The 16,701-nt window shown below is 40.8% G+C and overlaps 1 protein-coding gene across 1 annotated transcript in view; it reads left to right on the top strand.

The window, feature by feature from the left end:
• sgip1a (SH3GL interacting endocytic adaptor 1a) overlaps positions 1-16,701 on the top strand; it is a 121,180-nt gene that overhangs the window by 90,702 nt on the left and 13,777 nt on the right. Inside the window, exons 16-20 of the mRNA XM_052012355.1 lie at positions 597-1,139; positions 4,019-4,143; positions 5,866-5,992; positions 12,671-12,730; positions 15,766-15,877. Of these exons, the coding sequence (XP_051868315.1) occupies positions 597-1,139; positions 4,019-4,143; positions 5,866-5,992; positions 12,671-12,730; positions 15,766-15,877 (967 nt within the window). The remainder of the gene's footprint in view (positions 1-596; positions 1,140-4,018; positions 4,144-5,865; positions 5,993-12,670; positions 12,731-15,765; positions 15,878-16,701) is intronic.

Below are 16,701 nucleotides of genomic sequence, written 5' to 3'. Positions count from 1 at the left end.
TAAGTGACTGGATCTTCTACTTTTATTTTCAGCCATTTTATGTTTTTCACACAAGCTGTTTTCCAAATTTCATAATACTTAATCAAATGTGGCTTCTTTGTATCTTAAATCTTTTGGTTCAAATATTTTTTTAAGAAAAGATATGTTTTGAAGTAACACCCCTGCTCCCAAATCCTCAGGCAGAAAATGCGTTGCTTAGTCTAGAAAGGAGTTCTGCAGCTCAACACACTTCCAGCTTCAATCCCTGATGTGCTGTGAAACTGTTCTCAGCCAAGGCCCCAGGGATGCAACAGGCATGAGTGACTGTCGGTTGAAGACACACCGTACATAGTAGAATAACCTACTGATCCTCACTCTCTTGCCTCAGACATGAGTGTAATACCAGTGGACAGCTAGCAAGGTCCAATATGTAAAGGGAGCAGGGGTGCAGTGTGTAAGGGGACCATTTGCTTCATTTGAAAAATGTTTGAAATCTGTCTCATTGGTAAGATAAATTTTTTCGTCTTTTAACACTGAATGTACATTCTTCAGTTTTATTTTGTGTTTAATCCTTAATTCTTTTGATTCCTGCTTTTTGTTTTACTCCTGAACTTAAGACCACATTGGTCTGAAAGGCATCAAGTCAGACCTTGATTCAGCAACGCAGCAACCTTTACCGAACTCATCCTATGGGACTGTAGGGAATGACCAGGGTGAAGCAGAGCCCCAGCCTGACAAACTGTTGTCTATCAGTGACCTGGATGATATTTTTGGCCCAGTTGTGTCTCCCAGATCCGGAGTCGTCCTGTCGAAGAACAAGTGGATCGATTTTTCTGATCGACCTTCCAGAGACGATGTTTCAGCTGCAGCTCTGAGTGAAAAGAGGCCCATCTCGGCCCTGCAGCCAGAGGACCTTCAGAGCAACCTACAGTCCACTGATGCCCCTCCAAGTATTTCTGTGCCTCTCGACCATAATGGGAGTGAGAAAAAGAATTCTGAGCAGGCATTGGTCAAGAGTGAAAAGAGCGAGTCGTCCTCCTCCCTGAAAGAGCTCGCTATGGGGCAAAAGAACACGCCCCCTCCCCCTCCTCCTCCTACCTACAGGACAGTGGTATCTTCTCCAGGACCCAATTCAGGCAGTGGAGTATCCAGTAGCAGTGGTACGTGGTGTTTGCCTAAACACTGCACTAGCCTGTCTCCAGCAAGAAGCGTCAGTAGCAGCAACATAACTGGCTTCTTCCTGCTTCTGTCCTGTTGTATTTGTGCTCTTCCATTCTGTGCTAAGCTCTGCTAATTTGTTTTCTTTTGAAAGCGTGCATCTGTAATGACATTCTCACAATATCCCCCCAGCACCCCATCCTACCTCCTCAATAAACTTTACCCTTTCCTTGAAACTGGCCGACAGGTTCTTAAGTTGTATACCGGATAACACAAATTCTGCAATGTATCCCAATCCAGTAGCACATCAAGGGAAAAAGAGAAACCATGTAATGTATTGAAATGATTCTTTTTAAACATCACTTCCAAGTATACTTTGATATGATCAATTAATGAATCACTGTTAGGCTGGATAAGTGTTACAATTGGCTGCACTCCCTCTCTCCACTCTCCATTCCCCAGTTCCTGGATGGGATTTATTGACCAAAGATTCCAGCTTCAAGTTTTTACCCAGAGGTCACCCCAGCAACCCCCCCCCCAAACAATCTCTGCCAGCATTAGGCACAGATGCAATGCTCCTGTGCTTCTAAACCTTGCAAACCCCTCTGCTGAAACACGAAGAACTCCAAGATTAATTGTATTTTCATCTTGGAAGCATATTGACAAACAGCACAAAGGGCAAAATCTATCTCTGTTCAGTAGCATATCCCTATTCAAACCATCCCATTGGTATATTGATGGGATGTCATCATGTCATCGGGAAAGCAGGGCTGATGTTTGCCGCGGAAACTCTTGAGTTCTGCTCACCCTTTCAGTGTGCTGCTCACTCCATTGGAAGGGTAATAAGATGGATCATCGATTTGCTGCCTCCTGTCACAGTTCACTGGACTGTAGTTTATCTTCTGGGAATCATTGGAAAAGCAAAGAATGCGGCTTTATCAATTAAACTGAAATGCTGGGGTTAAATCGTCACTCATTTGCTGTCAATCAATTGCCATCAGTATAGGTAGAACATAAGAACCAGAGGAAAGCTGAACTTCCTCAAAGGCTTGGAGGGTATCTGGTGTAGCACTGAAATATGCTGGACTTGGGTCCATGTTGAATTTATGGATTGCAGTGAGGGGCTGGGTACCATAGTCTCAGCATTAGCAACACTGTCAATTTATTCAAGGGGTTAAGTGATTTGGAGAAGATTTTTAAGTGCAAATGCTTCAGACAGAGAAACAAATGTGAAGTCTTCAGTGAAACTTGGGCAGTGCTGACAATGCTACTGTTTCACCCCTCATATTCAACTCCCTGTCAGCCAATTTCCACCACCTCTCCCAGATCCTTTCTGTTGTGTAGTTAGATCACATCTGTATGCAGCTGAGTGCACATTTTGATCATTAGTTTATAGCCATAACAAGAGTTTATGGTTATAAGGCTTTTTGTCCCAATGTTGCCGCTTCCATTTTGCCTATATTTGTTTGTATCAATCCAGTAGTATCAATCTTCTTCAAACAATGCTGAAGGGTAGGGAATGCAAATGGTTACTCCCTTAGTGAGAAGTTACGACCAGAAGTTAGGGTCAGAGTGGCTAGTAAATTTAAGATTGCTTTGGGTTGAGATAGCTGTTTGAATTGCTGTACTTTGGTGTCCTTTGACTGAGAGGGAGTTCTCGGACATGGGATCCCCTCTTGTTTGCTGTCCAGTGGATCCTCCTGGAAAGTTAACATGGTAATATTAATTCAGGGCATAAAACAAGTGACATTGAGTTAACTGCCTGCTATACAACTTTCTCTTCCATTGAGCAGCTTGAAAAAAAGTATCAGGCAGAATCATATAACAGGTAGCTAACTCAATACCATCTGTTTCACACTGCCATTCAAAGTTAACATCACCAGTAACCCCCCTCTGTGCCCCAGTCTCACGTATAGACAATGACTGTGATGCTCTCCACAGTCCGTCAGTACTTGGTATTTGCCTCGCATACGGGAGAACAGTCAGAGTCAGCACTATCAGAAGAAACTGGAACAGAAAATGCTGGGGCTTAGATTGCAGCCGGCTTGAAAGTTAGGGTGCAAAATGGGAGGAAAAGAATTGTACTTGCCACTTTAGCAAATTTAAAATTTTAATGAGTGTACCTACCATGGAAGATATTTTTTAAAAATTCAAACACAAGGATGAAAACAACTATAACATTCAATTTGCTTGTGATTCTAATTTTATTTCTCTTAAATTTGATGTAATATTAAATGTTTTCCATGGTTGAATACTCTGCTCACATGAAGAATGGCCAATTTTGCAATAAATGAGAGTGGTGTCAACACCCCTGAGAACACAGCACGAGTCCATGAAGTAGATTTTAATTCCCACCAGGCAAGATGAATGTAGAGGGCAAGTTAACGGTTGGGGAGGGGAAAAGTGGAAGTGGTTGCACCACATTCCTGGCACATTCCCAGGCCACCACAATCTAAATTCAGGCACAGTCAGACTCCTGTTCTTGGGGATCTGCTTTTCATTGAGGAGATCCAGCCCAACATGTCAGATTGCAGACGTTGGACCTATATCAGCTGCCAAACCAAGCAGGGAGTTTCTGAATGGCCAGAAGAGGCAAAGCAAAATTCTCTGGAATTTTTGTGGGTCAGGAGGGGTAGGAGTTCCTCACTGCCGTTATATAATGGCAGCGAGGAAATCCTACCCCTCCTGACCTTCTACAACCCAGCCGGGAACCCTTGTGTCACCCGCCACATCTATAGTCTAGCCTCTTCCTTCCTACACCAATACCCCTGTGCAGTGCCGACCACATTGCATGGACCTTTTCCTATGGGTTGTAGTTCCTTGTCCTGATTTTTGCACCCTGTGATTTGTAAAATTTAAAACCACGTCTCCTTACTTTCAGGTTCTTCATCTCCTGCCCGTCCAGCAACGCCATCGGGCATAACCAGTAACACTCCTCCTCCTCCACCACCTCGCCCACCATCACGACCTAAACTGCCTCCTGGAAAGCCTGGAGTAACTGATATGGTACGTTTTGATGTATCACTGTAGCGTTCATTGCCATAAGATATTACTGGAATGTATCACAAAGCCACAGAGAGAAACATAGTTCTTTCAGCTGTCCCCTGTGAAACTCACCGCTCTGCAGTCTGGAGGCCTGTAGAATAATGCTATGTCAAAACAACAATTCTTGTTTAACATCCAACAAAAATACGGTGTCCTATCTATTTCTCACAAGAATGCTGATGAAAGTCCAGTCATGTTATCATCTGTGTATTGAAATCAGGAGATCATGCATTCAAGCATCAGTCTGTCTTTGGCAAAATCTCCAGTTAAGCTAAGATGAGGTCAGTCACTAAAACTCTGCAAGTGCCCAATTAGAAATAACTTTCCTTGTACAAGGTGAACAAATTGCTTGCAATTCCCATTTTACCAAATCTAGTACTTTCTTTTGCATTTTCTAATTACAACCTAAGAGATTCACCTCAAATAGCAAAAATCATGAATATATTGATGACCCAAGAAACTACTTCCTGCCCTCTGAGGTCAAAACATGATTATATAAACTGTGGAGAAAAATTCCTCTTGGATGAAAGTGTAGATCAAGCACTATCACATCTGTCACTACAATGTTCTGTTTCATTGATATCATAGAATTGAATATAAGGCAAGAATGAATAGCTGCGAGAGGCCAGGGAATTACTTCTTCATTTCAGGCACCCAGAACCAGATAAATATCACAAATAAGATGGAACATTGAACACACTTTATTTTACATTAAGAATAAACCATTTTATTTCCTACATCAGATGTCCCAAATCCATCATTTTTTTTAGTGAAACTAACTTCTGTAAAACACCACAGGACTGATTTTGTGGTTCTAGAACTGGGACCTCCATTGTCTCAGGGTCTATCATTGTAATCTCTTCCAACCCTGGAAACTTTCTCTCCTGCAGTCATGATCTCTAGATCATTTCCAATTTTAATTTCTCCATCAATAGTGGCTGTGCCTTCTGTTGTCCTAAACTCAGAAATTCATTCCTTAGGTTTCTCACTTTCTTTAACCCTTACCCCTTCTTCAGATGTTCTTCAGAACTAAGTTCTTTGACCAAAGTGTCTGTCACCCATCCTAATGGCTTCACCTGTGTTTTAGTGTCAAATTTTGTTTGGTTACAGTCATGAAGAGTCCCTTGAGACCTTTTACTATGCTGAAGACAGTACATAAGTATAATGGATTGTTGATATTGAATAAGTTACCATATGTCATCATATTAGCCTGTGCCAGGTTACCCAATTTCCATTCAAGCGGCAGGAAAGATATTGGCCCAAGCTTTCCTCAATTCAGGGAGGAAAATACTGCCAAAATCTTTGCTGCTGATTGCTCTCCGGTGATTCCTTGCTCAAATGGCAGACAATAGATAAAGAGAAGAATGGATTTGTTTCATGTACCTTGGCTGTTAAGTGTCATGCAACCTCTCACTTTCTTGGCTCACATATTAAAAAAATACCCTCAATCCAGTCTTGTGAGGCAGCCAACAATCACAGAGCTCCAATGTACAGAAGTTACCACCTTCAAGGTAGGAATCAGGAGAGAAAATTAGTATAATTTGAAACTAAGTGCTTCATTGTTTTTATGTTGCATGTGAGGCTCATAAAATAAACAATGAGTTGCTTCTTTTGAAATTTGAAGTGATCATGTTTTACCTGATTTGATTTCTAATCAGTTTTATTTTGTTTAATGTTTTACAGTCCAGGTCTTTCAGCCCTCCAATTCATTCCTCTAGTCCTCCACCAGTTGCACCTTTAGCTCGAGCAGAAAGCACTTCCTCCATATCTTCAACTAACTCATTGAGTGCTGCCACCACCCCTACAGTCGGTAAAGTACTGTTCTTAACCTTTCATTATGTTAGTAGAGCATTAAAGGCTGCAATAAATGACCTTGTTTGAGTTCAGGAAATTATTTTTGAAGGGTTTGCTTTCCTGGACCTTTCCAGCACCGTTTGTCTTTATTTCAGATTTCCACCATCTGCAGTAGGTTTAGAAGGTTAAATTTATTCACCTTGGACTGATGTGAGCATTACTTGTCAATCCATGTCTCACCATTCCACACAAGTCACAATGGCTGACAAAGATCTATTGTGTGGAATGGAGAGAAATGGATTGCTACCGAACAGTTGGGCACGGCATATATGGCTACTTGCAAGTCTGATTTGTATTGATGAAAGGGGTCAAGAGAAAGAGTGTTGATGGGTAGACTGATAGATACTAAGTGAACATCAGTGAGAGGGCATCCTGAGAAACAATATGTGCTATTCTTCTTGTGTTCCCTTCCTCCTGCTCCTTCTTCTCCTTCATTCAAAGAGCTTCTTTCTTCTCTGGCTTGTCCCACCAAAGCTAACAGCATTGCAAAGAACCATTCCATTGAAGGGTGTCTTCAGATCTGTCAAAGCACCTGAACCATTTCTTCAGCATGGTGATAGCTTGCTCTCCGAGACTTTTGGTTGTCAGGCTGCTTTGGTTGTCCTGCTTCATGGTCTTGTTGGACCACAATGGTCATCAGCCATGATTTAAGGAAAGCTCTGAGAAGCCAGCCTTTAATTCCTCTTGGAGATCTGACAACATTGACTGACGTAGGACAGAGAATTATGGAAGCTCTCTAGGAGTACTGTGCAGTGGTCAGAAAGATATTCTTGTGATTTCAGACCATTGAATGTTAATGGAGTAGGATTCCATCTTGGTGATGGACAGTTCAGGGTAACCTGGAGATGTCTTGATGGACAGATGGGTACAGTCAGTGATAACTTGCACCTGTGGGAAGCTAAGCTGCAAACCTGAGGACACATGCATTCTCATTGGTCTCATTGCTTGCAGAGGCAATGTGATTGGCTGCCCTAGAAAACATAATTTCTATGAAGATAACACGTATCTCTCTTTAGAAAGTCCCAGTGGGATCCCAATGCAAATAAATTGAGGTTAGTACTTGTGTAGACAGCCACTGGTTAAACATAAACCTCAGGTTCATCAGCCTACAGATCTTGCTCCAATGTGCTACAAACATTTGCCCATCTAATATGCTACCCTGAGCCTCCTCAGACACTTGTGTCCAAACTAGTCAAGGAAAGTCAGCCTCTGGCTGTAAATCCTGTGTTCCCTCCTGCAAGCTAGACCTTTTTCCCAATCCCTTCGCCTTGTACAACTGTAGAGAAGTGACAAATATTCTGCTGCCGTTCCATGGACTTCTTCTGTTGTCTGTCACTGTCCTCCTCCGAGTCCCATAATATCACAGCATTGGTAGCACACATGGTTTTGTGGGTGTGGAGAACTGCAAAATGTATTGAACACAGGGACACTTTCAAAGTTTGAAAAGTGATCAACAGAGTTCACAAATGAAGCTTCAAAGTTTGAAAAGTGATCAACAGAGTTCACAAATGAAGCTTAAGTTCCAGCAAACTTTGCTCTGAAGTTTGTTCAACAATCTCCTGATAGAAAGCTTTTGACAGAGTCACACAAGAATGCAGCTGTGAGGCAGCAATATTTTTGCCAGATTTGCCGGTCAGCTTTTCAACCTATGTCCAACAGTTTTCAGTAACCACTTTCCTCATTGGCAGGGAGACTCCAGACACTGTTTTTATCACTCTTAATCAGTGTAAACTATGTTCAAATTTCCGAGCTCCCTCTCATGAGGGGATTTCCTGCGCATGGTCTGATGTTCTTGAGTAAAATGTGGAAGTCAAGGCTCAGCTTTAAAATGTCAACACTCGATCAATTTAACACAGTCCCCACACCCTCCACCCTACCCCCATTTCCAAAAATATCTGCGCAAAGGGATCAAAATTTCCTCCCCACAGTTCCTGAGGATAATAGGGTAACAGTGATCTCTGCGTTTATTCTGCTTATAACAAGATGAGATCAAGACGACGAGTCTGTGACTTACAGCCAACAAACTGCCATGAAACCTTATGACTGCTCTGGGTGAACGAGGGTACTCCTGTATCGGCCATTCTTCCAGCGAGTACAAAAGAGACATTAACATTTTGCCTGCTCATTGTACTTTACCATTATCATTTCACATTCTTTTCTGCACTGTCTGATTCTCTCCAGTTCCAAAATGTCCTTTTCTGCATTCAGTCTTCCCTCTTGTCTTTTCGTCTTTCCACTCACAAGGATAGCACAGGCACATAAATCCATGCTATAACCTACAGTTAATGAATTTTGTACTTGCAAACTTCATGATGTTATCACTGAGAAATGGAATCCTTTACTGTTTCAGCTAATCAAACCCGGGTCACAATAGACATATGTTGAAGCAGAATACAGCTCCCTCAATTCTCATGCACCAGGGTAATTTCTTCTCCAGTTTGGCACCAGCCTTCCAAAAAGATTCATCAGTTAGTGGTAATCACAGCAGTCTCTTTTATAGGTCATAATTGAACAAAAATATGTGTCAGAATAGGAAGATAAATTACACAAGATATTTATAAACTGATTTCACAGAATTAGAGATGAGCAGAATCATCTCTAACCCACTTGACCAGTGACAAATAAGAAATAGAATGCAGTGTTGGTTTAGTGCTCCATGTAATGTTACTCTCTGTTAAAGTCAGTGAAGCATAATGGATGGACTGTGAAGCATGCCATGCACCTGATCCCATCAGCTTCCTAATGGTTGAGTTAGATGAGGATTGCCCCTGTAGTCAGGAGTGGCGATGGAGCAGAAAATAGGGTTCACCAAACCAACGGTTAGATCAAGCTCTTTAAACTATTTGCAGTGTGTCTACTTGTAGAGTTAGAATTCCATTCACAGCCATATGCCATAATCAAGCCGGTCAAATCTGCAACAGCAACAATATTTTTTTATCATTTTATAGTATTTAACTTGGGAAACTATCAATATCATCATTATCATATCTTTGTTAGTATCATTTGTATTATTTATTCTAACCCTTATTACGCACATGGCATTAGAACACTTTTCCAGGATCACCCTCAAGTTTAGAACATAGAACAGTACAGCACAATATGGGCCCTTCAGCCCACAATGTTGTGCCAACCTATATTAACCCGATCTCCATTCTATCTATCCCCCTCTCTACTTCACCTCCCATAACCCTCTATTTTTCTTTCATCCATGTGCCTATCTAATAGTCTCTTAAATGACCCCATCGTATCAGCCCCTACCACCACCCCCGGCAGTGCATTCCAGGCACCCACCACTATCTGTGTAAAAAAAAAACCTACCTCTGACATCTCCCCTGAACTTACCTCCACGCACCTTAAACAGGTGACCTCTGGTATTGGCGATTGCCACCCTGGGGAAAAGATGCTGGCTGTCCACTCTGTCTATGTCTCTCATAATCTTATATGCCTCTATCAAGTCTCCTCTCATCCTCCATCGCTCCAAAGAGAAAAGCCCCAACTCGCTGAACCTTTCTTCATAAGACATGCTCTCCAATCCAGGCAGCATCCTTGTAAGTGTCCTCTACACCCTCTCCAAAGCTTCCATGTCCTTCTTATAATGTGGTGACCAGAACTGAACACAATACTCCAAGTGTGGTCTAACCAGAGTCTTATAGAGCTGCAACATTACCTCTTGGCTCTTGAAGGCCAACACACCATACGCCTTCATAACCAACCTATCCATTTGTGCGGCAACTTTGAGGGATGTCTCTACTTGGACCCAAAGATCCCTCTGTTCCTCCACACTGCTAAGAGTCTTACCATTAACTATGTACTCTGCCTTCAAGTAAGATCTCCTAAAGTGTATCACTTCACACTTCTCCAGATTGAACTCCATCTGCCACTTGTCTGCCCAGCTCTGCATCCTGTCAATGTCCCATTGAAACCTACAGCGACCTTCTACTAAACCATCAACCTTCATGTCCTCTGAAAACTTACCAACCCATCTTTCTGCTTCCTCATCCAAATCATTTATAAAAATCACAAAGAGCAGGGTTCCCAGAACAGATCCCTGCGGAACACCACTAGTCACCAACCTCTAGGTCAAATACTTCCCTTCTACAACCACCCTCTGATTTCTGTGAGCAAGCCAATTTCAAATCCACACAGCCAATTTTCCATGGCTCCCATACCTCATGACTTTCTGAATAAGCCTACCATGGGGAACTTTGTCAAGCACCTTGCTAAAATCCATATATACCACATCCACCACACTACCTTCATCAAGCTGTCTTATCATTTCCTCAAAAAACTCTATTAGGCTTGTGAGACACAACCTGCCCTTCACAAAGCTATGTTGACTGTCCCTAATAAGACTATGCTTCTAAATCCTGTCCCTAAGAATCCTCTCCAATAGCTTGCTCACCACTGACGTAAGACTCACTGGCCTATAATTCCTGGGATTATCCCTCTTATCTTTCTTGAACAATGCCTTCCTCCAATCATTCGGTACCACTCCTGTGGCCAAGGAGCACTCAAAGATCATCGTTAACACTCCAGCAATCTCTTCCCTCACTTCCCATAATACCCTGGGGTATATCCTATTCGACCCTGGAGACTTATCTATCCTAATGCTTTTTAGTAGCTCCAACATTGCTTATTTCTTAACCTCAACATGATCCAGCACATTTGCCTGTTCTACACTAACCTCACATTCGTCTAAGTCCCTCTCCCTGGTGAACACTAAAGCAAAATATTCGTTTAGGATGTCCCCTGCCTCCTTCACCTCCAGACACATTTTCCCCCCTTATCACTGAGCAGTCCTACCCTCACTCTAGTCATCCTCTTGTTCCTTACATATGTGTAGAATGCCTTAGGGTTTTCCTTAACCCTACTTGCAAGGCCTTCTCATGCCCCCTTCCAGCACTCCTGTCCCTTCTTAAGCTCCTTCCTGGCTACTTTATAACTTTCAAGAGCCTTATCTGATTTTTGCTTCCTAAACCTTAAATATACTTCCTTCTTCTTCTTGACTAAACCTTCCACCTCTCTTGTTAACCATGGTTCCTTCACCCTACCATCCTTTCCTTATCTCAGTGGGACAAATCTATCTAGAACCCCAGGTAAGTGGTCCCTAAACAACCTCCACATTTCCGCGGTGCATTTACCAGAGAACATCTGTTCCCAGTTTATGCTCCCGAGTTCTTGCCTAATACCATCGTAATTTGCCCTTCCCTATTAAATACTTTCCTATAATGTCTGTTGCTATCTTTGTCCATGGCTATGCTAAACGTCAGGAAGTTGTGGTCACCATCCCTGAAATGCTCGCTCACCGAGAGGTCTTTCACCTGACCAGGTTCATTGTCTAATACCAGATCCAACATGGCCTCTCCTCTAGTCGACCTGTCCACATACTGTGTCAGGAATCCTTCCTGTAAACACCTAACAAATTCTACCCCATCTAAACCTTTTGCACTGAGGAGATGCCAATCAATTTTAGGGAAGTTGAAGTCACCCATGACAACAACCCAGTTATTTTTGCACCCTTCCAAAATCTGCCTACTTATCTGCTCCTCAGTGTCCCAGTGGCTATTTGGGGGCCTATAGAATACTCCCAATAGAGTGATTGCTCCCTTCCTGTTTCTGACTTCCAACCACACTGACTCAATGGACAATCCTTCTATGATGTCCTCCCTTCCTACAGCTGTGATATTATCCCTGATTAGCAATGCTCCTCCCCACCCCTTTGCCCTCTTCCCTATCCCTTCTGAAACACCCCAGAACCACAAGTAGCCACTCCTCCCCTGCAACAGCCAAGTCTCTGTAATGGCCACAACATTGTAATTCCATGTACTGATCCATGCTCTAAGTTCATCACCCTTATTCTTAACACTTCTTGCATTAAGGTAAACACATTTCAACCCATCTAACTAACTGCATTTATGCCCTGTCCTCTGCCTAGCCTTCCTCAAATTCTCTCTACACATCACATTTACTTCTACACCAATTGATCCATCTTCAAGTTTCTTAAGGGATTTACATAATGGAAACTTGAGATATTTTATAATTACAACAATTTGTCGTAGAAGATAACCTACAATAAAAAAAAGTAATAAAAACTGAACTCTGTCACTTAATACATCGAGTGTCAGTAAGAATGTAAGAAATTCTCATCTTCAAAAATGTTATAATTTAGTGTCTTTTGAAGCTGAAAGGATTTAAAATTTGGGTGACGGCATGAAGATAAGTGGAGAGTTTCAATATCCTGCACACTCACTGATCAAGCAAACTATAACATTAGTCATTCACAAAATAGTCACTGTCATTACCATTGTCTTAAGCAACTCCTTCCAACCTGTTATGCAGATTATAGGTTTCCAATAGTAATGGGCTGTCAAAATGACCAAAATTGATAAACCAGTGCTGAGTCTAAAATCAGAATTGAGTTGAGATGCTCATAAAGAAAATAAAGACTATTTTATCAATAGAATAACATTGTGGAGACTCTCCTCTTTGCACAGTGATGGGTTCAGTGCCTTGATTTCCCCATTCTGGCTTCCCACATGTTACGAGTGACGGACTTTCTGTGTGACTCACACTGTGTCCTTCTCTCTCCCTTGCCTTCAATCCACCCATCCCGTTTCATCTCCTAACCATTCAGAGAATGATCAACCCTCCTTGGTATGGTTTGATAGAGGAAAGTTTTATTTGACTTTTGATGGTAAGTAATGCACAATTTATGTAAATTTGCATTTCCTGTTTTTTTTCTTCTTTTTCTGGGCAAGCTGCCCATCTGTTCCTATACATTGACCATTCTTAAGTGTCATTCATAAACTACTCACTCTTTCTGTTCTACTAACAGTGCTTAATTTTGACTATTCTGTTGGTGCGTTGCAGTGAGTGCTTGGATTTTCAATATTCTTCTGTGAAATACTTACTCATATTCAACAAATAAATCACAATAAATGTTAATCATATAATTGTCCTGCAGGTTCATATATCAATATAATTGGTAGTCTAGTTTGCCTATTCTAAAACTTAAATCCATTTGGCAGCCTGTATGTCAATTTAATTATTTTTTACAAAAATATTTCCCTTCTCTCTTTTCATCAATAGTTATTAATTATTATATTATTATTGAAATTAACTTGATTCAGCCCATTGATGATGTCATTTCATAATAGGCCAACTTATCTAACTGAGCTGCTAACCCAATGCCTCGGCCACCAGAAGTGTCAGTAAGGATAGTAAACCATAGGCTCATCCCATGGTTTTCTAATAGGCACAACAGAGAGATCTCACAAAATTGGCTTGGTATACTGGAGAATGTTTCAGAATAATCAATATTGCTCACTCTAATAATATTTCCTAACACTGGAAGTTTATGCAACGAAAATTTAAGATCTGCTGTGTCTTATTTTATCTTGCTTTCTCCCATCCCACTGAATCTGAGGCCAAGGTTAATTCTGCCTTCAGCCCCTCACCCAAGTACCTAGCATTGTTGAGGAACCCCAGATTTTGCCTGCTAGCACAGTGTGATGGCTGGGTATATCCCAAGTGAGCCAAAACCCCTCTTGCTTATGGATGGATGGATGATGACCAGGAAAAGGGATCTCAGCAAATTTATTTTTTTTAAACTCCTCCCTTAACTCTGACGTTCTGAGGTCTGAGATTAGACAACTCGGCACAGGGCAAAGATTGAGCCTTCGTTGTGGTTGTCAGTGTTATTCAGTACTAAACTAGTTAACCACCAGCATAGCTCATAATATAATTCTGATTTTGCTCAGAGTATCCGTTCCATTTTTCAAACTTGGTTTCCCTTCAACAAAATAAGATAAAATATTTAACTGGTCAATACATACAATATTATGAACCTTCCTGCTGAATTTTAATTTTGATTAATGGAGGAATAGCAAAGATTATCATGGAAAGAGTTGTGATTAACTAATTAATTTATAGATTGTTCCTCTAAATAGAATTTGTTTTATAGAATTATGAAATGCTTAAATATAGGACACATATTATAAAATTAATTAATAAAATAAACAAAATTATAAAGAGCTGCAAGTTAATATTCTGAAAGCTAACACATAAAAATACAAAATGTAAAATGTCATGATATTTTACTTCCTTTTCACTTGACACCTGCCCAGTAAAATCATAACTAACCTAATTATTAAATAAAATAAAAATGCATTGTATGTTTTATGTACTTACAGCTCCATAGTATTCATATGTCAATAGAATCTATGGAAATTGTGGTGAGCTAATCAAGAAATAATGAATAGACTGAATGACTTAAAATACATAATCTTAGTGATGCCAGCAGCTCTTATCACAAAATATGTCTGGGGAGGTTGTAACATTAATCTATGCAAAGGATTTGAGAAATTAGATGAGAAAAACAATCATTCTAAACTACAAAGATAATGTTGTCTGAATATGCCTGCAAGCCATGTCTAAAATATGTAGAGTCATTTTTCTCTTGTAACCACTGAAGTTTGTGACTGCCACCAGGGCACTTTTTGAACACCAGCACCTCTCCACCACATCAGTTTCATGGCAAATTTTTACATCTGAGTTTACAAAATTATCATTAGCAAGTATTTAAAAAAAGTTCTCACCCAAAACAAGCAAAGGCGCACTTTAAAGTTGGAGTTACTAGATATGGAGTTACCTTTCCCCAGCATGTTAAGACTTCTGAAAAGGGTGAGATTCCACTGAAATAAAGCCATTGAAAATAAGAAAATACACCAGTTTTCTAAAATAAGCAGCTTCAGTCAAATCCGGAGTGTGAGAGCTTGTAAACTTTCCACCTGACTTCCCTCTCCCCCATCAGTTACCCCCTTCACTCCTTCATCCCCCCACCCCCAACATCTCACTTCATACCTCCCTTACCTCACTCCTCCATCCCCAAGCTTATTGGAATTCCATGGTGTGTTTCTAAGATTAGAAATTAAACAAACTTTATTAGCTCTCATGGTATGTAAGTTGCTTGATACAGAAGCCAGCCATATAGTTCAAGGAGACCTCAGGTTCTTTTTTTGGTGTGTGGTGTGTAAGCTAATCACCAGCACCAGTAAGGGTGCTACATTTAGCTACAGTGGTTTTTGAATTAGGGAAAGGAAACTTTTAACTTAGCTGCTTAATCTATTTAGATGTCCAGAGACCCCAGAAGGAATTGAATACAAGTATAAAGATAGATGAAGACAGATTGAGATGTATTATATGCTGCCTCACATATCTGGAGTTACCACTGCCATTAGACACCAGATGTAGATGATACAGGTATCCACTGTGAGTCAAAGCCTTTATGAAAGTGAGGCGAGAAAGTAGTGGTTTATTTTGGAATGAAATTTTCTCTTACTCAATGACATCATCAAAGGGTTTGTTCGAAGTGCCAGAAGAGATTTGTCCAAATCCCTAGTGGGAAATCATAAACAAAAATTAATTTTAAAAACTACTAGTGGGAGCTCATACATGGAATTTACAATCCAGTTTATGTGCAGAAAGTTTTAAAACCATTTGTTTATATCCCAGTATTTTTAAGGTTTTACAGAAGGAGTATTCAAAGGAATAATTCATTTTCTTTTTCATATATCTGTACTAATTTTTTTTATTTGCTTCTTTTTTAAACCACCTGCATGATTAAAGCTACATCAAATTATCTCACCCACGTGCTGCTCTTCCACTGTTGTTCTACTTAAGTTACTACTATACAATACAAATGGGTAAATGTATCTGCTTCCATTGCAGGTGCTTCCCGAGGGCCCAGTCCCTTGACCATGGGTGCACAGGATACACTCCCAGTTGCTGCAGCCTTTACAGAAACTGTCAATGCTTACTTCAAAGGAGCAGATCCAAGCAAGTGAGTAAACAGCTCAAGACTAACTGGTATATGTTCAGTAATCAACCATGCGTTAAAGCATCAAATGGCATAGGCCAGCTTCATATATACAAGGAAAATGTATGCTCAGTTATCTTACTGCAGGCAATTCAATAGTAAACATTTTCCATTTGGACTTAGTATTCCTGAATGTGGGGGGGGGGGGGGGGGGTGGAATCAAAAATCAGCAAAGGCTAGCATTTCCGATTGCTAAACAATAACTCCTATGGGGTTAGGTTGACTGATAGGATAGGAATCAGCTATGATGTTAATCAAATTAGGGTATCCTGCTGATACTCAGTCTACATTTAGTTGTCAGTAATAGCTATATAGGCAATGACAATGACATCAGAGAGCAACCACTGCTTATAGATATTAATTGCCCAGGTTGTGTATCCTCCCTCAGGAGAGGAGAGGAAAGGAAAACCTGGGAGGACACAGTGAACATTTGATTTTCAATATCTAAAACTGATTAAATGATGCACAAAAGTTATTGCCAACAAACTTAAAAATAAAATATATTATTAAGGAGCTGTCAACACAAAATTTATTAACTGTTGCTAACTATGTAAAATGAAATGAGTTTGAATTTGTTGACAGAGTTTGTAAATGTTCTGGAACAGATCTCATGCTGTTCCATGGAGCAGAATCTGGACTGGAAGATGGTGTTGGAAGATTCTCCCACTGACAGAGAGCTGCTCCCTGAATCACAGTGTTGATTCTGTCCATCTACAGGCATAGTGGACCTGATCCTCACCATGCTGTCACTCCAGGGGAAAAGCAGGGAGCATTACCAACTACAACAC

Source organism: Pristis pectinata, chromosome 3, assembly GCF_009764475.1.
Source record: "Pristis pectinata isolate sPriPec2 chromosome 3, sPriPec2.1.pri, whole genome shotgun sequence".
NCBI classification, from domain to species: domain Eukaryota; kingdom Metazoa; phylum Chordata; class Chondrichthyes; order Rhinopristiformes; family Pristidae; genus Pristis; species Pristis pectinata.
Note: the sequence above shows the minus strand (reverse complement) of the source record. Positions and strands in the feature narration are given on the sequence as shown.